General features: G+C 38.9%; 2 protein-coding genes across 5 annotated transcripts; both read right to left on the bottom strand.

The window, feature by feature from the left end:
• Positions 1 to 456: 456 nt before the first annotated feature.
• On the bottom strand, positions 457 to 15211 carry ATMIN (ATM interactor). Of its 4 annotated transcripts, none has more exons than XM_032195451.1 (6): positions 15070 to 15162; positions 10597 to 10722; positions 9522 to 9721; positions 6311 to 8575; positions 3551 to 3588; positions 457 to 3260 (listed from the first exon to the last, which is right to left on the bottom strand). In XM_032195451.1, exons 1-4 carry the CDS (start codon positions 15097 to 15099, stop codon positions 6745 to 6747), a joined length of 2187 nt encoding a protein of 728 aa, XP_032051342.1. In that variant the 5' UTR covers positions 15100 to 15162; the 3' UTR covers positions 457 to 3260; positions 3551 to 3588; positions 6311 to 6744. The 4 variants fall into 4 exon arrangements, with proteins under 4 accessions (XP_032051342.1, XP_032051343.1, XP_032051340.1 ...); XM_032195452.1 differs by having other exon boundaries at positions 457 to 1391; XM_032195449.1 differs by having other exon boundaries at positions 457 to 3588; positions 6311 to 6389; positions 6603 to 8575.
• A 1937-nt stretch (positions 15212 to 17148) lies between these two features.
• CENPN (centromere protein N) lies at positions 17149 to 24825 on the bottom strand. Its single transcript, XM_032195646.1, has 10 exons — positions 24655 to 24825; positions 23208 to 23253; positions 22609 to 22665; positions 22135 to 22211; positions 20624 to 20800; positions 19781 to 19882; positions 19174 to 19225; positions 18596 to 18708; positions 17642 to 17765; positions 17149 to 17343 (listed from the first exon to the last, which is right to left on the bottom strand). The coding sequence occupies exons 1-10, from the start codon at positions 24823 to 24825 to the stop codon at positions 17228 to 17230; spliced, it is 1035 nt and encodes a 344-aa protein (XP_032051537.1). The 3' UTR covers positions 17149 to 17227.
• Between the last annotated feature and the right edge of the window lie 134 nt (positions 24826 to 24959).

The raw sequence follows: 24959 nt of genomic DNA, 5'->3' as shown, positions 1-24959 counted from the left end.
TTTTGCATTCATTTCTAAGAAGTTTGAGGTGGAGCATCACTACTGCTGCCAGCCTGGATGCTGCTGGTTGGAAGAACCCAGCCCCAGCTACAGACATCCAAGTCAGCACAAAAGTCTATACACAGGCTCAGTTAAAAGGAGAGAAGCTCTCTAATGGGTGTTCATAAAATGTAGCACCTTGTTATTCTGATTACGTTAGTGTTTTAAGTTTAAACTTCCTAGGATTCACTGGGAAGTAGGAGTACATAGCAAAACTCAAGTTTTTTGCAGCCTCTGAAGATCAAGGACTGATGCTGTAAAATCACTGTAAGTTACAAAACCTCTACAAATCCAAAAGATACCCAGCTTTCAAGAGGTAAGATGTTAAGGAGGAACGGGTGGTACTTCCTAACAGGCACTGTATGCCCTGCCCAGGCCTCTAGAGGAGATCACAGCCATTACAACAGAAGGCAATAATTGGTTGAAGTTAACTTTATTCCAAAATATGTATAATTTACAGGACTAAATAAGTGCTTCATTTGTGAACAAAATGTTTCAATACTTGTGAATAACTTACTAGTAGCTTTGTGTAACACTTCAGTTTCCAACATCAGGAAATATGAAACAGTATTTTGGCACAGGATTTTCTCTGCATGCATTAATATACTTAAATGTTTCACAACTGTTAGGACAACATTCCTTCTTTGGGATTGTCACTTGAAAAACAGGTATAGGAAATGAAAACTTGCTTTTCTCTGCTTGTTGCAAGTTTGTTGGCTTACATAGCAAGAATCATACATCAACATCCTTTGAAAACTAAACTTGTCCACTAGATCAAAATCCCACCAGTGATGAGAAAACACATTTTAAGGTCATTTTCCAGACGTATTAACTCACACATGCTTTGGGAAAGGCTCACCCGTGAGACTTATTACTCATCCATTCCAAATAGTTACAAGTTTAAATTAGATCATAATCAAATCTTGAGTTCTGTAAGCTGCAAATAAAGGCTATTTTTCATATCTAGCTTTATTTTTATCATAGATGCACTTGCAAATATCTGTAAAATAGAATATTATCAGTCTAGCTCTGCATGCGAGTGCTTGAAGCATGCATGTAAAGCATTACTTGTTGTAAAATGGATGCTGCACGGTTTACATCATCACAAGCCATCTATTATATTCCATCGCTAGTTATGTTGAAGATACTCCTGAAAAGCCAGTATATGAAAAAGAATCAGATGTAAAGGATTTTTGTTGTTTGACTAGAGATCAGCAGCTCCTTTGGGAATTTCCACTGTTTCAGGCTGTCGGATTACATTTTCGATGAAGCAGAAGAGTCGCACATGAGACAAGCAAAACATCACCCTGACTGCGAGGCAATGCAGAGTTGAACGACGTAGTTCCTCGATGCTGTTCATTGCATAGCAATGGCAATTGAAACAAGAAAATGCAATCATGCTCTAAGCAGCAAATCCTTCTAGCACTCATTTTGATTCACATCAACCGTGAAAACAAACAAAAAAGACAGTAACAAAAGGAACAGAAGATGCAGGTCTGCACCATGCATGGAAGCAGCTTGCTACCACTGAGCAACCCTATCCTCATAGTGTTCATACGAAATCATCAATGGAGGTCTGTTTACAGTAGATCTATTCTATTAGGAACTCAAGTATAGCAGCACCTTAAAACAAACATGAATGAAAATGCTTGCAAGGCCCACAGCATTAAAAACATTTTGGTGTGAATGTATTTGGAAGAGTAAGTTGTACATTAAGGTCATGTTTAAAAAAAAAAAACAAAACACAAAACATTTCAAAAATAACTTAGAGGAAGCTATCTATACAACCTTCATGATAAAGGCAAGTAAGTTTGGTTCACCTATGAATTGTCATTTCAGTAACAGATACTATTTTGCAAGTTGAGCACCTTATGTTGATTCACTGGGTATTTTATTGGTTTTACTTATGCCATATTTGAAAAAGTTATTTAAAAACAAACAAGAAACCCTCAAGATCTCTAAGATCAATGCATACATCTCTTTTCCAAGCCACACAGAAAGATCAATTTACATCTGACCAACCATGCGAGCGTGTTACCAGGATAAAGATTTCAAAAAGGCCATCAACTTTCTTTGTTCTGTTGCCTCTACACTCTCAGGGTACGTATGGCTAACAGGGAAATTTAACCTTTTGTTTTCAACAGAAAACATGACTGAGAGCGTGCCCTGGAATAAAATTTTGAAAGGAGTGTTAATTACATACATGTTACAGGCGCTGATATGGTTAACAAGACAAGGTCTCCGAAGGCTGTCTTTACAGCTTTAAGTTAAATAGCTGCATGTATTACTATTACTATTATTTTACGATTTCATATCATTTGGAAGTGAGAAGTTTCTAGACACAAAAAGCTTTGCATAGCTAAGAACATGTGTAATTAATAAACTCTGACTTTAAACTAGCGCTGTCTTTTAAGCTGACATGAAGAGCTAGGGGTAAGATTCGCTCCCTACTCAGAGCAGAAGCAAGTATTTACAAGTGTGTTAGGGGAAATAGATGTAACCCTAACTCCTAAAGCAGAAGCAGCTTATCTACTCTCATACAAGCTTTCAGCATCAAATGACAAAAAAACAACAAAAACAACACACAAACAAACATGGAAGGCAACAAGACAAGACTTATGTTTTGGCTGCTTTGTGCTTCTCATAGAATTCATGTCCCAAATTTGCTTATGTTTCATTTCTGATTTTTTATATGCCTTGAAAGTGGGATGTATTTAACTTTTATAAGTCAGTGTTCTCTCAGAAGCCAAAAATTTCAAGCAGAACCCCTCAGTTTTGCCTACAGGTGTACACAATTCTATTAAACAGCACAAAACTATGTTCTGCTAAAACATATCTGTGACTTACGAATATCTCCAGCTATCTGAAGAAGTGCAAGACACTTATGTTTATTTTGAAATTGCTTGGAACAAGTTGGATCCATTAGACAGCACAGCTAGCAAATACACCTTTTCTGACCAGGACTACAATGTTCTGTTAAGAATCAGTGAGGCTGAAATTACAGTAAACTGAATGCAAGATGAAAGTTTTTTTTCTGTTAAACTGATGATCCAGAAGTCCTGTGAAGTCTTTGGAAATAGTGTTACCACTAGTCATTTGTCAGGCTCTATGGGCATTTGCACTTGTTTTCTGAAGCTCTGACTATCCTTCCCAGAGACAGAAGACTGAACTTGCAGAAGCAGCAGTTGATACACAACGGTAAATCTCAGGTTAACTTTTTCCTTAAAAAATAAAGAAAAGCTCAAGCCAAACTACCAAACTAGTGACTAATTCAGTTTTAGAGTAGTATTACACAGACATCCAGATTGAGATCCAGTAATTGCAGCATAACTTAATTAAGCAGGAAATGCGAAGAGTAAGCACAAGTAATATTAGTATCACTTCCAGATAAAAATTTGTGCTCAGAGGCTGTGCAGAATCTGATGTTACTTTCTGCATAGCGGTTCAAATGGCAGTAGAGGATACAAGAGAGAATTAGCAAAATAGAAAGTTGCTACTGATCAATACTTACAACAGAAACAGTGCCTCGAAAATCAAATCAGAGACAAACTGCAGAAAAAGGGAGATAAGTATCATTTCAGTACTACCAAGAAATAGTTCTGATTGAAATTTATTTTGAAAACAATGGCCAAAACAGAAAATTAACCATTTAAACGAATCTGTTTAATTTTTAAGACTAAGTAGTATTGATCACGATTTTTTTTCGGATCAGGTTTCAACAGGTTTCCTGAGGGATTCAGGAACTCTGAACAGTCTGTTGTAGTCTTTGTATTTGCACAAAAATACTTAATGTATTCAAAAATAAGGGACGTATACCACTAACATAGGATCCAAACTTCTTTCTTTTATGGGGAACCAAACTTTTGAAAAAAATACATTAATTTAGGGAAGCAGCTCACCGACAAAAGATAATGCGTGTGCATTTAGTGATTTTTTTAATACTTTCAATAAGTAACTTCACGTTGTAGTATTGTGCTCAGCTAATTAAAGTTCAAACTTTTAAACTGATGAGGAAAGGAAATGGTATTTGCACGTTCTAACAGAACACACTTATAAATACTTTTAATTACAAAACACAATAAATGAGTAACAGCTGTATTGTAAGACTGTCCACACAAACCTTCCTTTTTTTTTTTTTCTCTCCTGAGAGTCACTGTTGTTAAGGGTTGGCTTACACCTTAACAACATGGTGATTCTCATTTGGATTTGTAAATTAGCTTAGAAGTCCTTGAAATGCCAGCTGGTCTCTCAGAAGGCTGAAACTCAAAGCCTTCCGTAATTCTGTTCCTCACCACTTGAGAGTTCTTCTCTTGCAGAAACAGACCAGCTTGCTATATTCAGAGGTAACAGTTTCTCACTTGTGCCTTCCACAGCTGTGAGAAATAGTTTTCCCCAACTCTCAATTCCCTTTATCTCAGTAATCTAGGAATCAGATTCATAGCAGCTTGTGTCACTCTAGACAACTCGCACACTGACAATGGAGAAGCCTCTGCAAGCAGAAGCGTTCTCTGGTACTCCAGCCGGGGGAAGAAAGGAGAAGAAAAAACATTTTTAAAGCCCAAAGATGTAACAAGAGTAGATAAACACTGCAATGCAATAAATTAACTCAATTTTGTCATTCACCTTATTTCTCAAAGTAGGTAGGCAAACAGAAATCGGTCACACCTTACAAAATAAAGAATTACAAGCTATGTCTTCCTTTTCCAGTATATCCCACCCTCAAGATTAGAACTCTAGACCTTGTGAGAACTGGTGGGACTTTCCCTAAAGCAAAATTGCTGTACTCCTGAGGGAGAGTACAAGATTTATTTATGCAGTTTCTTCAGCCAGCTCCTGAAAGTGTCTGAACACCCACCTAGAAGTGCTGAAAAACTAAAAAGGCAACGCATTCGTGGTTTCAGGCCTTTTTTTTTTTTTTTTCCCTCTCCTCAGGAGGAAAATGAAAGTTTCAGGGTTGAAGAGATTATCTCCAGCATCAATTGAGATACTTAGTAGTGTGTTGACTTAACCATGGCAATTTAAAGAGTAGTGGGAAGAGAGAATAAAATGGAAAGGTATTGCTCATTTTCAACAAAACAAGCTAGCTGCATTGGATGAGTAACTGAACTCCCACATCCTTCAGCTGAGGATACGGAGCTGCACAAAGTGTAGTGAGCCTTCAAAAACTAAGGCTTGGACAAACATCTACTGGAGGGCTGCCTAGTAAATACACAGCCAATAGCTCTCCTCTCATAATAGAGGAGTAAAATCTATTACAGGCCCAGGAATTTGACACAAAGATATTTTGCTTTTCATTTAAGGTAACAGAAACTAAAACCTGCCCAGGACAAAACCAGAGGCCTACATTTCGCAGGTATTGTAAGAAGACAAAAATCAGTTAAGGCCGAATTCCAGCATACATTCACAACTGGCTTACATTTTTCATGTAAACGCATCTACTGCAAGTATGGTACCAGGGGTAAACTAAACGTAAAATTGAGGGGTGACATGTTTCTCTTTGACAAATCAGTCTGAGTTTTTGATTACACTCAGCAAACCCTCCAAAAGCAGCAGGCACCACGAGCTGCAGATCAATGTGCAAAAGGAAAACACACCTCCTCTTCCAAAGGGCTTTGGTGAGCTGATCTGGCAGCTCTGTTGTACAGAGCTCAGGCTGCTTTGTTTCTGGAAGCAGAAGTCCAAAGTCCAAAACCAGGAGAGTAGGTGCAGGAGTATCTTAGAGAATTTAATTTCTCACCTTTAAAGGTTTCTGTTAAGGTAATGGAAATATAAACCCTTATAACATTTCCCAGCTTGTATCTTGGTAGAGGCTAGGGGAACTTCAGCAAAAACAAATTATTCCAGTTTTTGAGGCACAAGCATTATAACATTTGCATCTAACGCTCAGCAATAATTTAAGCAGATCTCTCCTGAAGACTCTAAAAATGTTTTAAGTCCCATTTATTACACTAGCTAAAAGGACAACATATTGTTCTCTGTAATTATGTATTCTAAGTTATTTTCCTACCATTCAAAGGGCATCAGTGCCACCTGGGGGAAAAAACCTACTGCTTTCTACATTTTTTCTTTTAAAAAAACTCAATGTTCAATAATTCAAGAGTCTACATGTATCTAAGCCTGCTGGACAGGTGTTTGGAAAATACTGACTTATACAGGAGAGAAAACTGTGAAGGCATAAAGTAAAAGACAACAATACAGCTTATTATGTCCATGCCAGATTTAAAATACAAGCTACTAAAAAAAAAAAAAAAAGTAAACAGAAGTAGCTTACACTAAGAGAATCCTCCCCCGTAAGTTCAGGGAAGCATCTGAATTGGACAGGTCAGGTTTTGGTCCAGCACAACGGAACCCTATATATAAGCCAGAAATAGATATATATGGGACACCTTGGAAAGTTCTTCCATTTAAGTGAAGCAGTATCAGCTTTGTAAAGAAGTCTGAGCAAAAAACATAGGCACCACAAACTTTTGTTTAAGGTTCAACCATACATTAATGTTCTGCCCTCCCCCAGCCCTCTTTACGCACACACGGTGTATGTTGAAGTTACATACTCAATGAAGTACCTTCAGCACGAGAAGTCTCTTCGGCCAACTGCACGCAGTAACTACATTCAACAATGCAAAATGGGTGACTTGGTCAATCTCTCTCTCTCCCACCCCAATAATTTAATTTCAAACCACACAAAACAGTTTTGTGACACAGTACTCAATGGCTGGGCTTGTCAGAGCTCTGAAACAAGGAGCACAGCTCTTCACAGGTCTGTGTTTCTACTGAACTGAACTGGGACTCCATTGTATTCCAGGCTAAGTCAGCCAGAAGAAAGTCATCCATTGCTGTCTGTGTCTCATTGCTGGTAAGGAATAAATTCCCCAGATTCTCAAAGCAGCTGTCCATAGTCTGTGTTTCAGCACTACTGAGCTGGACTTTGCTTTCTATGCTCTGATTAGGTATGTTTTTAGTGGCAGGATACACTTCTGTCTGGGTTTCTGTATCCGATGAGTCAGTACTCATGGAGAAACTAGACTGCTTCAGAATGCTTCCTAAAGGCAGGTGGGTATTACTGTCCAAGAAGAAATTCAAGTCTGTCTGTGTCTGCGTGTCAAACATCTCCAAACCTAAGAAGTTAGAATTCCCTCTGCAGCTATACGATTGAGTGGCACTATCTGAAAATAAGAAATCAGTCTGAGTTTCAATGTCCAGCGACTCCAAAACTGGCTCAGAGTTTAGGGTACCAAGCTCGCTCTCTTCAGTCTGAGTTTGGATATTGGATGCTGAAAAGAACTCCTCAATGTCAAAGTCTATTCCTGTGCTCTGTGATGGACCAGATGGCAGATGTGTGTCAGCATTAGAGCTAGTCTCGGACAAAAGGCCACGATTATCCAGGGTCTGGCCAGACATGTTTCCTGAAAAGATATTTTCCAGATCACTTAGCAAGTCCATTGTCTGCGTTTGATTATCCATCGTATTTTGAGGTGGAAGTATATTAGTCTGGGTATTAAAGCCGATAAGGGATTCAGACTTGACTGTATCTTGATTGAGGCTCTTGCAATTACTCCTCTGCAGCAAGGCTTGATCAATATTTGCAGTCATTAAGTTGTTTTCTGGAAGCTCAATCTGAGTAGAAACATTGTATGATGAATGAACGTTGTCAAAGATGTCACTGCACATGACAGCCTGGTCCATTTGCACCCTTCCATCAATGGAGTCCTGTGTTCTACTGGTTTGGGTCTCTCTAGAAATGCCACATGTAGGGAAACAAGCCTGACTGAAATCATCAGTCTGAGCAGCTATGGATGAAGTCAGTTTGGAAGCAGGCAGCAGCGTCTGCGTTTGTACACTGATGGGTAGTGAAACCTGTGAACTAAATGACAGATCTGTCTGAGAGCAAGAAGACACAGAAGAATCGGGAGTCCAGGCTGCAGCCGGCACAAAGTTCTGTGAAATATAAGATAAGTCAGTCTGTACATTTATTGAAGAAATGTTACTCTTATGACAAACATTCCCCGGTTCTTGACCTGGGCTATTTGGTGCAACCTTGTCCAAGTCAACTTGCACACCAGTGCTTACTGGTTCCTTATCACCAGAATTTGTTACTTTTGAGACAGGCATAGTGTCTTTAAATACAAGAGTTTCTGCCTCCAGTGCTGGAATCAGAATTCCTACAGACTGAGGCAATAAGTGAACGGTACTTAAAACTGAACCTTGATTATCAACAGCCACTACAACAGGTTTGACAGAAGAATCTGTTGCAGACACATACACAGGCAAGTGAGCGAGCTGCATCACTGGAAGTTTAACCAAAGCCACCTTGGGCTTTGGCAAAAGCATCTTCGGTGTACATTTTGGCTGTACTTGCTTCGTGAGGTTAGAATTGCAGGAACCTTCAAAAGAGGCCACTAGTTTCACTTCAGATGACTCCAATTCCTGAGTGCCAGGATTACTATTATGTGTATCGATGAGTGCTTTATTTGCTTTCTCTGCCAACTGCTGATTATGTACGGAGGTTTCCATTTTCCTTTTCTTACTAGGAGGATCCCTGTGAATACGAGATCAATAATTTATATTCTCTTCAAGCATAAAACATCTGCCTTCCATGTTTTGAGTCAAGACATTGAAAACAAACTCAGGTCCCAGAGGAGGCTGGAGATGACAGGACAACCAATCCTGATTAACATACCAAAAAATCTCCATGCACCTTAGTGTTGTAAAATTTCATTCCTTACTCTCCCATTTATGAAAAAAAAAATACATTTTTTATGAAGACCTATGTTCTAAAAGGAGATTGAGAAGCTTTTTTCCCCTTTGTATGTTAAGCACTCTGATTTGAAGATGTTTACTCTGTTATTTTGATGTGAACTCGGACTGAGTATTGATGAAACAGAGTTTATAAAATTAGCACACAGGTAAAGGTCTCTCATGGAAACAGGATACAATTAGCACTCCCTCACACAAAATTTTGCAGCAGTTCAATCTCCAAGGAATACAGGCTAGGCCTCAGGAAACAGATTGTCCTTTATGAAATATACATACACACTTTAAGACAACTATAAATATGTATGTAATATGTATTTATAGGCTTTTTTTTTTTTTTTTAAAGAGAAGAATCCACTAAAACATGCAAGGGTGACTAGACTATACAGGAAAAACTCAACTGCATTGCACACCAGTTACCAGCTGTAAACATTTCCAAATCATCTCTACTTTCACGGAACTGTAAAAGCACTTCCAACAAGTGTTAGCAGTAACTCACTGTTTTATATACAATGAAAACTGAAAATTGATCTTATTGATTAGACAATCACCACTGCCTGAAACAAAACAAACTGCTAAAAGCAAAAAAACAAAGAAACTGCTGGATAGTTAAAACAATGTGAGCCAATCTCAAAAGTAATCAACAGAAAGGAGACAAAAAGACAGTATATGGAACACCAAGGACTCAGGGATGAATACAAATAGCATCAGTTTAATCGATTCACTTTTACCTGTGCTCTGCAGGAATTTCGTGGCCAGTTCTGTAAATATGAGACAGTAATGCTGGCCTGCTGGCATACGGGCACCCACAAGTACACCGGAAAGTCTTGCCACAGTCCTCTATGTGCCGTTTCAAATACCATTCTGTACCGTAGGAGTTACTACATTTATCACATTTGTGCTTCTTTTCAGCATGCATCTTCATAAAGTGCTACAATACACAATGAAAAGCAAACATTAGCCTTCAGGTAAGCTAAAGATGAATTAGAGGAAACATTAATATTTACATTTTTACTTTATTTTTTAAATAGTACTGAAGAGTAGAATTAGAATCTTTCGAGTCCCATTAGGAAGACTTACAAGCTTAATGAATTCAACAGAAACCATTAAAGTTTGCAAATCTTGTACTACGTGCATCTTACAATACATACTACCTTCAAGTTAAGAAAACTTGGGATTGAATAGAAAAGTTTCCTTGCCCAAGCTGGAGTACAGGTGACTAGTGAAATGTAACAATTAACAAGTTTTTATTTGCATGTATGCTGTGTATACACAAAAATCATCCTATTTTCAGCTAAGCTGTGAGAATGGTCTCTTGGGAGGTGCCCGATCATATTAGCTCTTTATCAGCAGCTTTCATCACTTCAAAATGCAGATAAAAATGTATGTGCCCTAATGCCATTGGAATTTTCTTACTGACATTAATGAACTACAGATGAATCTTGTCAAAGAGTGTGGCAAGTACATGTTGCAACATGGAGACACTCCTGAGGATCTACAGCTGAGCAAAGAGTTTCAAGTCAAACAAGTCAACTTCAGAGCAAACATCAGAACTTTTCATTTATGGCACCAAGTGCTAGATACCCATTCTCCTAGGAACCAGGCTACCACAGGTGACCAGAGAAGAGTGGGGTTTTTAATCCCACACAATGAAACAAGTCACATAGAACTCTACCCATGTAGAGTTTCTGCATATACTTATATATGCTGGGTGCTCGTATCCAAATGCAAAAGCATACACTCTCTGGAGACGAGATGGTCAGTATCAAAACAATATAAGAATAATACTTTAGGAAAAAGAATTACCTGTTTCACAAGAGAAAATTGGGAAAATGGTCTGTTTGGTCCTCTAGGGCAGCCTTCGATAGGACAGCAGTAGAATTTCTGTGGAGTTTTCAACCCTTTCCTTATGGGCGCATTAAATTTTCCATCCTGAAAAAGAATAAATTGACAACAATTCTGTAAGTCTGCATACTAAAGGCACTACCCAGGATATACATCAACTTAATTAGTTTATGCAGTGGAAAGTTCTAACAGAATTTTCCCCCTATGTGGATGCTACCTTGCAAATTTACCAGAAATACATCAGAATTACCAAGTGAAATCACAACAAGCTCTACAGAGCGCTGGTACTGTACTGTTCTACTTCTACCAAGATATTTGCTTGAGGTTGCAAGTTATACCCATCTTTTGTGCTATTTGAGCCAAAAAGCTTTCCCTACAGGTACTACACTACACTGCCAATTCAATGTGGTTTTATTTGTGTGTAGCACAGTCTACTTGAAGCTCTGTTAAAATAAGTCATATATTGTATAACAATTTTCTGACACTAGAATTTTGCTGGCACTATTTAGAGTTGACCTGAAGAATGAAGAAATGAAGAATGCAAGTACACACTGCCACTTAATTCAGATCATAAACCAAAATTCACTTATTCTATGAAACTTGCAACTGGTATGCTAATTCTGAACCTCCAAATATGAAGCAACTGATACACCCATGTATTCCAATAATATAAATAATACACCTCACTGACTTTATGATATGCATACAACAGAAGGACATAACTGACTCAAAAAGGACCTCAAAAATACATATAAAAAGGACACACTGATGGGATTATCCGGATTGCTCAACAAAGAATCAATCCTATTGAGGACACAGCCCTGGAAACCAGGCAAGACACATCCCTCTAGACAGAACCTAACTGGAAGAGTCTCAGTGGAAGCATCAAACACGTGTCCTAGCAAAAAAAAAAAAAAAAAAAAACCAAACAATTAGTAAAAAACTGATGCTCAGAGTAGCTGAGTCTCCTTACATCATGAGACTGAGTAGAGGCCGACCAAGTCCCCAGAGCCAGTTAAAGCAGGCCAGCAGGCCATGATACATCTCCACGATCATTATTCAGGTGCGAGTTACTGGAGCATGCCCTAATTGAGCTCTGTGTCTGCTTTTCCTCAGTGAGATAACAATCGGAGCACACACGGGAAGTGTTGAAATGTTGATTTTGTACCACCGACTCCCTAACTATGTTCTCTGGGCAGATCTCCAGCTGTTCCTGCTCGCACAGGTATAGACCATCCGCAAGGAATCCATATCACGCAGCAGCAGGATCAGGTGAAGTAAACATGGAGTACTCACAACAGCTGCCAGAGCAGAGGGCTCACTGCTTCACCTGCTCTTCTTACCCAGCTACAGCCATAACCCAACAGCTCTGGGTGCTGAGCAACTGGAAGCTCGTTATTGAAGCATTTACTTCACCTGCACTTCAGGAATATCACGAATTAGTGGGACACTAAGATTCTATTTTAGCTCAATCTAAGATACCTGAAATGTCACTTACACTTCCACATGCTCAACATTGCTACGAGTTCATTTTGATTAATGACGTACTGTACTCAAGAAAGGAAAGTTTATAGAGTCTCTTGATCAAAATGATCAGCTGCCAGTTCACACAGGCACAAAAACCCAGCAGCAGATGAACTCTCTAAAAACTGAGTTTTCATGCAATGTTTTAATAGTTTAAGCATTTTCTGTATGTGCAGCAGCTTTTCCCATGGATGAGCCTTTCACAAACAGGCAGGTTTTTTATCTCTGCTGAGTAATTCCTGTGAAATTTAGTTGTTCCAGCCACACTGCCTGCAATTACTCTTGTTAACCCCAGATTTACCCAGAAACAATTTTACCAGATGCAAGCCAAAGTATACAGGAGGAATAAAAGGTTTACCTTTAATTCAAAACTACATTTGGTCTCTCCTGCTGCTGATGAAATCACCAAGCTCAGTAAGCAGCAATTTGAGTTGCTTAGAAGTGTGTTATATTTAACGTTACAGTTCAGTAAATAACACAGCAATATGTTCAGGCACTTAGCAGGTAAACCGGTGTCAGATTTTTAAAAACTACCCAAGTACTAACACAGAGAATAAAGCCAAGCGTTTAAAAGCTATGTAGACACAAGTGATGCATTTTTTCAGTAAAGAAAAGGGCATTTACCCTTACTATTAAAACGAAGTGTGGTAGTGTAACATTTGCATTTGGGTAAGTGACCCAAAGCTTAAGCTGCCCTCTCCAGTCCACCACTGGCCAGTCTGCTTGCTATCACTGCAACCCACAGAATGCTCTCCTTCGCATCAATTCCTCTAGCTGCATTTTTAAAGCACACAGATGCCTTCCCCTTCTCTCCCTACAATAATATAGACAAAAGACAGAACGATTCAAAAACTTTTCAAGCCTAATACATTAAAGTCCAGCTTCTAGCCATTGTCCTCATCTGTTCACTGGCTTACTTAAGCTAAGGAGCCAGAAAACAAGCAGTTAGGAATCAACACTTCATCATATCTTCTTCTTTGTTAGGCCAAACAAACCAAATTCTTTTAATTTCCCTTTGTCAGACACCCTTGCCATTCATCATCCTTAGCTGCTCTTTTCTACACCTCTCTGGGGTTTGTTTTAGCTTATTTGAATCAGATTCCTGCCTGGCAGCAGAGACAGAGGATGTCCTTCTGAAACATTTCAGGCTTGTCCTTCTCACAGCAGCACTTCCCTAAAGGCTCCTATGCCTGTGACCAGGTAATTCGTGTGTTTCCCATTTCAGTTACATCTGTTACAAATGAGGACTGGTCAATTTTGTTATTAGTTCACAGGACTAGGACCTTTCACACGGTCATCTTGCTTTCTTACATAAATGTCGTCTGCTGCAGTCGCAATACCTCATCGTTTTTGTTATTCTAAGATCTTATTGGTACTAACTCTACTAATGACAATTAACCACATCAACCTTCAGCACTATGACATCCTCTTCTTCCCCAGCACTTCCTTACTAGCTCATTTGCTAAGCCCTATTTTCACTAATACCTTGTGTATCACTGCCAAATAAAAACTACTACATTCTTTTACTCTTGGCAATCAGGTCTTCCCTAAACTGTACTTGGTGTCCACTGCATATGCTCAGAGTACGAGCTCAAAACTTAAAGGACTTCTGCTGAACCTGAACGACTGCTTCCTTTGTGCCTCTGCTCGTACTTACATGCAAGATACAATGAATAAATAAGACAAACATTGTCAGCGAATATCACATTTCTACTGTCTTTTTCCCCACCACTTTCAAGTGGAAACTGAAATAGTAAAATTGACAGCAAACATTACTGAGGAAATCTGATGTGAATATGGAAATAGAGCGACTGCAGAGAGGAGATTGCAAGAGTCCTTGAGACTATCTCCTTTTGTTCATCATGAGCTCAAACACATTGTTGACGCTAATTTGCCATTTCACTACACAAATGTTTGTTGTTTACAGGCCGTGGCTGCATTTTCAGAAAGCAGCTGGGAATGCTTCTCTTGAAGTTGTCTGGGAACACCATGCACCCTCACACATCCCGCATTGTCATTTGGAGAAAAATAAGGGCATCGTTATGAAATGCCCACACTCAGAAACACGCTGGCTCAGCTGGGGCCCCTGCCCTCCTCCCCGCAGACACACTGTACATGCTCTCAGCAGTACAACAGCAACGAGGGCGTTCCTCCCAAATGGCATTCACGGGGTTTTGGTGCTGTTATTCAGACATGAAAATAAATAAATAAATAAAGATCAGCCCACCTATAACACTCAGTGTTTGGATTATGGTGCTGCTGTTATTCAAGTGTTAAAAAAGTAAGTCTTAGAATCATTATGGTTGGAAAAGCCCTCCACGATCATCTGGACCAGCCATCCCCTTACTGCCAACATCACCCACAAAACCATGTCCCAGGGCAGTTATAAGAGTCAGCGTTGGGATTGTGCTGCTGCTGCTACTGAGGCATTAAAAAATAAATATCGCTCTTATCGAGGCAATAAAAATAAACACGAATACAGTCAGCCCAACTGTAACACTGGGCGTTTGGGCAGTGAGGCTGACTCGTAAGGGTGGGGGCCGCGGTGTGGCAGCTGACAGGCGGGACCCCGCCTCACCGCAGGGAGGTGATGGAGGTGATGGAGGTGATAAAGGTGATAAAGGTGATAAAGGTGATCCAAGCCCCGAGCCCCTCATGTTCGGGGGGCGGCCCCACAGCGGTTACTGAGCAGCATCCCCCCCACAGCGCTCTCACACCCCCCTCTCACACGCTTTCTCCACAAGGAGACGATTTAAAGGAGGAGGCGGCGGCAGGACCCGGAGCCTCCCTCCCCTCCCGTTCCCTTCCCCTTCTCCCCTCAGCGCCGGGCCAGGCCGGGCCGTGAGGCGCTGGCGGCCCCGCTCCCCCCCCCTCCCCTCACTCCCCCCCCGTCCCCGTGGCGGGCGGTACCTGCATGCGGTGCGCCTTGCTGAGGTGCATGCTGAGCGCGGGGCTGTTGGGCAGCACCTTGGCGCAGCCGGGCACGGTGCACAGGATGTTGGTGCGCACCTGGCACAGCTCCGTCACCGACGGCCGCACCAGCTCGCGGGCGGGAGCCGCCTCCCCCCCCACCCCTCCTCCTCCGCCAGCACCCGGCGGCAGCGCCGCCTGCCCCGGCCCCGCGCCCCGCCGCGCCGCCGCCGCCATCTTGGTGTCAGGTGCTCGGCCGGCGCTTCCGCCGCGCGGCACCGCCCCGCCGCGACGTCACCGCCCCCTCGGTGTGACGTCACGCCCGCTGCCGTTACGTCACGCGGCTGGGGCCGAACGGGGACGATGCTGCGCCTGGGCTCAGCCGGCCCCGCTGCCTTTCTGCCCTGCCAGCCTCGTCGTGCAGTTCCTGTAATTAGTAATTAACGAGCTGCTTGCCTGCAGTGCGGTGTGGTTGTGTGGCAGCCCTGGTTACAGGAAAGGAGCCTGAAAATGAGAGAGAGATTTTTATATTGTCCCCAAGAGGCAGTGCAGGGTGGGTTTTCCAGAAACAGGCTGCAGGCGAGGTGCTTTGTGCTTTAGGGAGCTGTGAAATCTTCCAGTAAGTCGTTATCTCAGGTTTTAATTTATTTGGGAAAGCACACAGCAAGAGGCAAGCCTGAAATGCACAGCATAAGCCCCATGGGTCTGACTCCTGGAGTGGAGTTTGGGGAGGTAAGGGTGAGACACTCAGAGCCAACGCATAATGGGTGTGGGCTTCTGTGTCACACAAAACCTGGACTTGTTTCAGACAGCTAATGCTGTGCTAAGGGTTTGGTCAAGCTGACGTTGAAATCACAGGTGGAAGTGCTAAAAAAATCGGTCACTAGCAGCTAGTCCTAACTTCTGACACACTATAGAAAGATGGCAAAATCAGAAATGTGGTCTATGCTAAGTCATGTTGCAGTAAGCCACACCAAACAAGCTTTTAGGAGAGGACTTAGTTTACACATTTATTTACAATTTAAAATGAAAAAAACAAAACAAAACAAAAAACACAACATTTCAATGCAGTCTGAAAACAGTCACACTCTGCCATGAAGGTTTTTCGAGAGACTGTCTCTTCGTATCAACATATCTGAAGGGCATTGGAAATCCATGTATACAAAGTACCCGCACAATCAGCTTCCAGGTAACAGAATTAAGAAACAAACATTCATACGCTGTTACTGAATCTTCAGACCAAAGCTATATCTTATATTAGAAATACTACAGCAGGTTACATACAAAGATCTATATATAACAAATTACTGTTTATCAGAGCTAAAGAACTCCGCTGTAAAGCCATTGGTTGCATCACTGAATGTGGCCATCTCCGTTCTGCAATCTGTACGGCCCCATGCTCAAAGAGTGTGCAAAGATTGCAGAAGGATCAAGTCTTGAATGAAAAACACACTCTTAAACACGGAATATCTCAAAAGAAAATTACTGCCAATTCCACTGTATTCCTCTAAGATAATATTTCATAAGATTAATACCAATAGCTAGAATTTTTAAATTAAATATTTATTATTAGCTATTGCCCTTGGTGAATAAAAACACTGAATTTGAATTAAAATGCAGTAAAGCTAGATGGAAACTTCATACTGAGTTCTTAATTCCCAGAGTCTCTTCTACCAATGCCCTGCAATGGTCTATAAACATAATTTTAATTTACTAAGACAAAAACATGCCTGGCCCGAAGCAGCCACTTATTCCAATGGGATTGTTCACATATTTAAAATGGCACATATGTTCAGTTTCATCACTGTACTGCAGCAGAAATAAGAAGGCCACCTACGCTACCATAGCCATCTATACCTGCAACAGTAAACTGAACAACTACACACGTCTTACTGTATCTCTATTAGGCTTTAGCTTCTAACAGCAAGTACAGGTAAGAGCATTCATCACATTTAAATTTAAAATAATCATGATTTGAACTTCACAAACACCGCCTTTTTGTTTTTTAATGGCTAGCCTAAAGCCAAAAACAAACAGCTTTTAAGGGAATAGCAAAGAATAAATTAAGATTTTAAAATCTTAAATGTTTATTATTATATAGATTAATATCAGTAGCAAACAAAATGTGTATTTCGATATGAAAAAAAATCTCTTTAAATTAAGGGCTTACAAAGCTTCCTGGAAGGACATCTTTCCTCTCTCTAATTTTAAAATAATTCCTAGCTTTTTGTGGTATGCACGTGAGTAGTGGTGAAAGAGGGGCATCAGCCATACCTGCAGAGAGAAACAGATAATTATAGCTTACCTCAGCCAATATTCACCTTTCATAATTGTCACATAATTGAAAACACAGCTTGAGTATCTACATGCCAACTTAAGAATAAACAGGTATGTGTTTAGATGTGAGGTTTTTATAGTGGTAACATTTTTATTGTACCAAATTTCTATGCATTTCTAAACCATGCAGACTCTCTCTTATGCAAGGTATAAGAAGCAAGTAAAATGATTAGAATAGTTAAACTTGAAACGATTAAAATATTTTTCCTGCATTTTACAGAGTTGGAACACTCACCTGCTGGCGCCAAGGATTTCAGTGATTCTAATAGATCTGGGCTAGAAAACTTGACCAGACATCTGAATGGCTCTCTTCTCTCCAAAACATCCATGTTAGGATCACTTTTAAACATTGTCTCAAGCTGTTAACACAAAATTTCCAGGCAGTATAAGAAATGCATGCATTTCATGTGTTTATTATCCAAACAGTGTAATATTTGGGGAATCATAGAATCATTTATTTTGGAACAGAAATTGCGTTGTCTGTATGACAGGATACACTCAGAGTCAAAAACTGTACAGCTGTATGCCCAATAGCTTGTACATCAGTGTGAGTAGGTACAGCTGTAAGTAATATTTCAACTCACTTTCAATGGACATATTTAATTTTTCAAACTTTTTGAGTCAAGTACAGTCTGAACAGGTTAACAATGAGGTAGGAGAAGAATCAACTTAAAAAAATATATATGTATTTCTTAATGGTAACATGATTATAGTTGGAGAAATATTTTGTTAATAAAATCAGAGGGTGCCACCCTGTGGTAAACAGTTCTCTGGTGGAAGTGACAGCCAGTTCAATAACACAATAAATGATTAGGAATCTCTCAGAGTTTCCAGCGGAAATCAGCATTATCCATGAAGTTAAATGACGGTGTTATATGTCATGTGAGCTTTAAATGTACTTCAAGTAACCGTCATTCCTCATGCCTCAAAACACAGCAGGTTTAAGTCTAGCTTTGTTACAAAACCAAGTCAAAATGCATAATTAACAAGGTTGAAAGACTGAAACATGATCTAGCGTTTTGACCAAGTCTCAATGCAAATCTGTTTCCAATGCTAGTTTTAACTGATTTATTTTAAAATGTCTTCCTTGAAGTTTGAATAAATACTGCATTTATTATTTGCAATTTAACATAGCTATAACTATGTTAAAATTACAGAAAAACAAAACAAAATTTATTGACTTCACTACCTTATATTGTGCAAATTCAAGTTTGGGTTGGGGACCATCACCAAAAACTTCCTGATTCACTCTCTGTATTCTTTCTTTCTCACTTTTATCTTCTTGAATTATCCTTACATCCACTGCAGGGGAAAAAGCAGGGAAGCAAAGAAGAAAAAAATTATAATCAGAAACAAACCAATAAAAAGACAACCATTTCAGCTGATATAAATATTATTTTTCAGATTGCGTGAATGCTCAAACAAAAAATTGGAAGTAACAATTTTAAAGAATTCATCATTGTTTCATATGGTAGTTGTTTGCATCACATGTATTCTCATTCATTACCAAGAAAGAAAACAAGCTAATAGGAAAGGAGATACAGGTCATTGTATATTCTTGCTTTCATAAACATGTGTCCAGTGACAGTCATGGGGAAAATATTTACCTCTCCTAGTGATACCCATATTATCCAGGGATGGATAATATGTCAATGTAACACAAGCACATTCCCTATTATGAACCTCATTCAGTAAGCCAGATATTTTAAAGTGCAAACCTTACAAGTAATGACATTCAAACTTCTATTTCATTTCAAACACACATACCATTTTCCGTGGGTACGTTCTTTTGTTGCTTTGGATAGTGGGTCTGGAAGTTCTGGGAAAAAATTAAAAGGAAAAAAAAAAAAAGAATTTAGTTCACTTCTACTTTTAGAGGCTTTAGCTTAAAAGAACTTTCCAGATTTCTTTTCACTTCTTGTTCTGAAAGTGAGTATTTCAATTTTTGACAACTACAAGAATACAAAGCCCAGCTTTATTTTGAGTAAACGATCCCCATCCTATGATATTTGTGAACATTTCCCTAATTACAAGCGTTACATGGGTGAGCAGAGTAAGTGTCCATTCTAACAGCTTCCAAATCATTACTCTAAGAAGCTTAATGAAACAATGCTAAAAAGTCCTAGGATTGAATTGGTCAGGTACACAGACTAAGTTTAACCATCAGGAATAATAAAAAATAAGTGGGCTACCAAGTAATTACATCACCACTGTAATGTTACCTTAATGAAAAGCTGTCCACCTCAGTAGTTCAATATTATTGTAACTTGATGATCTCTTGGAAGAGGTGAATTTTTCCCCTGCTAGGGGGTGAGAACTAGGCCTGAAACAAAAAGCAAGACTCATCTTAGGATGTACTTGTGAAGCGGCTCACCTGGCTATATCTCTTAAACACAATATCTTTAAGGGAGTTTAAACAATGACTTCGAAGCTCCATTTCACGGATGTCATGGTAATTGGAAGCAACAACCAGTGCCTTTAAATAAAAATTGAAATCGTTTTAACATCAGCTTTAATCATCACTGTGTTTATAGTATAGAAAAAGAGAGAATTTCTAGACATTGAGATGCTTTTGTTTCAAGGGGAGCAACTGCTCTTTAATTAGTAGGACTCATGTCTTAAAGATGCTGCATAGATGTTTACAAAGTATAGGGTAATCTACAAAGCATTCAGTAGATTAACCAAATAATCAGATAGCCTTATCAGCTAAAAATACATAAATAAAGCAGATTAATAAAATAATTAAATCACTAGTATGAACATCTGATGAACAGATAAAGAAGAATACAAACACTGAACATGACGATTTTATGGAAAAAGATAACATTGCCTGATGAGCTTGTGCATTTAATTCTTGACATTGTTAACTTTAAGAACCGTTAAGTACGTCGATTTAACTTCAACTTCTGTAAGATAATTTAACTCAATATTGCCTAACATTTGGTTAAAGTAGAATAATTTAAGGTCAGCAAATCACAATAAATTGAGTTTATTCATGATGCATATTCTAAAGGTCACAAAGTCACAAAGATGAGAGTTGTGTCCCCCCACCTTCTTTTTTTTTTTTTTTAAATCAAGACCTAAGGGGGAAAAAAACTCACGCAAATTAAAATATTTCATTAAGTGACCAATCTTTACCCTTCCTCTTAGAAGCTAACAGAATTATAGATCCACAAGACTGTGGTGGAGTCAGGGTATACACAGTTTTGTTCTATACCTGACATAGCAGAGGTAAGTTGCTCTTAAGCACAGAGACAGAAATGAAGACGTAGGGAGTCTGTGAATGGTATACAACATAGCTGGTTTTGTACTGGTTTGGTTTTGTATATGGTGTTCCCCAGGCAATTCTAATCCAGATTGCATTGTCCTCATATTCTCGAAAACTGATGGTGACCTGTATAAAAAAAGAAAAGTTTTACTTGAAATGCAAAATCGACATTCAGGTGTCCAGAAAAATTAAGGTATTAAACCCGCAATCACAAGACCCACTACAATATACTATACCACTGCTTGAATAAGAAACAAATCCCACTAGCGTGGTAAGGATTGTATTTAAATCAAATTTTCACAGGAAAATGATAATCTCACAAAGAGAAAAAAGTCACTTTTCAAACTGTAGTATGATTTTTATTTTCCTCGTTCAGAAGAACACGTATATCAGTGGGAACTGAAATAATTTATTACAAAAATCCCAATTCTCTCTTTTGGGAAAAGAGCAACACAACAAAAACGTGTCTATTTAAATGGAGGACAAGTGGTAATATTTCAAAAATCAGACATTTGAAAAACTAAACTTTTGATCAACTTAGCTATTTTAGACCTGAACATATTACTTAACACTGTTCAAGAATGCACAGTCAGAATTTTGCAGAATATTCCCTTTTCTGTTCTTGTAGAACTGCACCTCAGTTACTGTTATGTTCAGCTGCTTTCTACGTTGACTCAGTCTGGGAGACAAGAGTGGGAAAACTTCCTTGACAAAAAAATTGCTTTGACTGAGGCACACAGTCAAGCTCTTTGTACAAATAGGTTGGAAACTGTTTGAATATGTGGACCAATATCACCTCTCAAAGTTTTTATAAGCCTTTTCCCCCCCCTTTCTTTAAATGAAGTTACTGCAAATCTATTTGAGCTTTATGAATGAAATATGATTACTTGTTAGTCTGATTTGTATTTGTTGCCCTCTACTGTTTGTCAGTGGGAATACTTTGTGTCAAGAAGCGGTAACTAATTATTCAGAGGCTTTTTTCTGCTCCCTGGCTTTAACAAAGCAATTAAGCTAAAGGAAAGACTTCTACAAATTGCTCAGTAAAAACAATAAGATGACAGCACCTCCTTCCAAGACTTTTCTTACCATGCTCCTTTTTGTAGACTAGAAACTACTTCTTGCTATTGACAGAGATGTTTCAGTCATTGTAATATAAAAAGTTAAGGCTAAGTTCTCACAACCATCAAAAAATGTCACTTTAAAACCAGAAACTATTTTTAATGCCATATTTCAAGTCAAGCTCATATTTTATTTAACTCCAGCATAACTGTAAAGTTAATAGAACAAATATGCAATAAATTTTTCCTATTTTTCATACACTTATTATCATTCTTACCGTGAATAATTCCATTTCATTTTGATGCAGATTGTAAGAAAAAAAAAGTATCTTGCTAATCTTATGGAAACAATCCACTGACACCCAACCTGTGCAACAAATTTAGAATGGATTTTTTTCTTACATTTTTCAAAGCTGACTGAAGTCGTCCCTTAAACTTCTTTTTGAAATTTGAAAAGTCAAACAAGTCCGTTTCTTCCCCTGTTAAACAAGAAAATAAATTCCGTTTATAAAAAAATAAACAGAATTCTGTTTATAAGAACTAGTTAAGAGAGATTTTCACAGTTTTGCTGAAAAAATATTAAGGAGAAAAATGCTGATGTTGCATAGCCTTCTAAGAAGAGCTGTATATTAAATGAGCCTCATTATTGATATATAATTATATATATATATATATATGTAAGTTACTATTTGATTAGTCATTACTTTCCAATATTTTTTCCAATAATTTCCAATAATTGCTAGAAAATTTAAAATGAAAAGTATTTGAAAAACATTAAAGAGAAATCCTTAACAGACTTTGTATTTAAAATATATGCTATGAGGCAGCACTGCAGTAAGCTGCTAAGGACAGTAACAGCAAGGAAAGGTACTTTACCTGTTTTTTTCATCTGGTAAACACTCCACATTCTTTTGTTTGGATAGATGTTGTTGTCTAGGAAAAATAGGAACTGCTCAATAACATATCATCCAAAAGTAATTAAAAGAACAAATCATTTTATATCATTTTATACTTTTATGACCAGGTCATTACTTCTGATAAGGCAATATAATTTATTCAGCATTCTTAACTACCATCAATAGCAAATCTAATAGCCAAATACTTTTTTAATTAATAGAGATAGGTAGATCACTTGTAATTTAGTTAAGCAACTAATAAAGGATATTTAATGTTTTAAAGAAGCGCTTGACCTAAAAACAAACAAGTTTAGGGTTCAGCGCAAGCTGGGGAAGTCTCTACATTTACAGCTGTGTTCTGAGTTGACATCTCTTTAGAATTTAGGAGAAACAAACATGCTATTGGTGATTTAGAACTTTGGAAATTAAAAAAAAAAGGCCAGACTCAATAGGATTAATCTAAAATGTAATCTTTTTCCAACAAATGCATCCATGCCTTATTAAGGCACTTTCTATGTAATTAAAGGACTTAGCAAGTTACTCAGGAAAAAAAGAAAAAAGGAAGTTATTTTTACTTACAAATTATGTCCAGAATGGCTGCTTGCTTTAGGTCTGCAGAATTTTCCTGGAATGAAAAATGACAGAGCATGGTGACTGACCTGCATTTCCAGAATGCTCTATTGTGCTATTTGATGGGAAAAATCTCAGGACAGGTAGTTTAAATCACATTGCACTCAGATCCACAGCATCCACGCTCTCCTCTAAGAAACCAAAGGTGGTCCCAATGCATACAATATGGTTTAGAGATATCAGTAATGAAAGCTATTTCAGCAGGGTTAAGTTCCTTCTGCAGCAATAGCAAGAACGTAGTGTGATGTAAAAGCAATTAGAAAGTAAAATTAAGGGGTATTAGTGACAGTATGCAATGTTGACTAGTATTTCACTGTCGGGAACTTTAACATGTTTGGTTCTTTATTTAATGTTTACATAAACATTACATAAACATTATGTTTACATAAAAAGATATAAGAAACCATGACACTTCATGTTATAGACAAGTATTTCAAAAACATACAATTTTAAAATTCTGATCCTAAGAATAACTTAGTAATTAATTTGATCCTTTTGTGGCAAATTATCTCTGAGTATGAAATTCAAAGAGAACTACAAAAGCTACAGAATATAAGATGTATCAATACTAACTGTATTTGTCACATCTGGGTTATGATACTATATATAGTTCTGATACACCAGAGGCAGAGTACAACAGAAGTAGCAGATCAGAAAACTTTTCTGCTTGCAGTGCGCAGAATGGAAGTAGTTCTAGACAAGGAAATTTTTCAAAAACTTGAACTTATGAAAAGTCTCCTCCAAAAACTAAGCAAGTGATATTAAAATGGGAAGGAAATCAAAACAAAAACAAACAACAAACAGCATGACAATTTAGAGCACTCAGGTGTCAGCCCAGGTATATATAGCCCCAGAGAGCTCTAGACAGAACCACTGAATATACAAAACTGCGGAAATCCTCAAAATTTTACATTTACATGAGCCAACCGTGAGTATATGCTTACACAGCAAAATAAGGATGTTATTATAGCATGCTTGATCATTCCTACAGCACTACATATGTTATACAGGAGGCTTCAGCAGACAAACTAGTGCTGTCATTACCTGCATGAAAGAGCTTTTCACCAGCACTACATAAAGAGTAGACATCTCAATTAATGCCTTCATTTTGTAGTTTAGAAACACCCTCATTTTGTAATGAGCTGACACCCTGAGCTTTAACTGCCTCAAACACCTCAGGGCTCCAAACACGGTACTTCCATGTTCAATAAGAACTAACCCTGCACTCCTACCAACCCTGCACAACCAAGGCTGTTATTAGCCTGCCTTGACATCTCCCAGCCTACAACCTATCACTTAATGCTAGATTATGGCCAAATAAAATCCATTTTAGCCACTGGCGATCCAATAAGTGCCCTGCCAGCCGCTGGCGGGCAGCCCCGAGGGGCAGGCTCACCTCGCAGAGCTGCACCACCTCCTGCGAAATGCTCTCCTTGGTCTGCCGGAGGTTTATAGCGCCCAGCTGGGTGTCGGACAGGAAACCCCACTGCCGCAGCACGTCCAGGATTTCATCGCGGGGGATTTTCAGCACGGTCCTGCGGATGTACTCGGCGACGACCTCATCCATGACGAGAAACACCTCAAAAACACCTCAAAAACACCTCAGGCGGGGGGCGCAAGGGGGGCGCGCGGTGCCGCCCGCCTCAGCAGCAGCAGCAGCAGCAGCAGCAGCAGCAGCGCGCCCGTCTCGCGCCCCGCCAA

Source organism: Aythya fuligula, chromosome 12, assembly GCF_009819795.1.
Source record: "Aythya fuligula isolate bAytFul2 chromosome 12, bAytFul2.pri, whole genome shotgun sequence".
NCBI classification, from domain to species: Eukaryota; Metazoa; Chordata; class Aves; order Anseriformes; family Anatidae; genus Aythya; species Aythya fuligula.
This window is presented reverse-complemented; position numbering and strand designations above follow the sequence as displayed.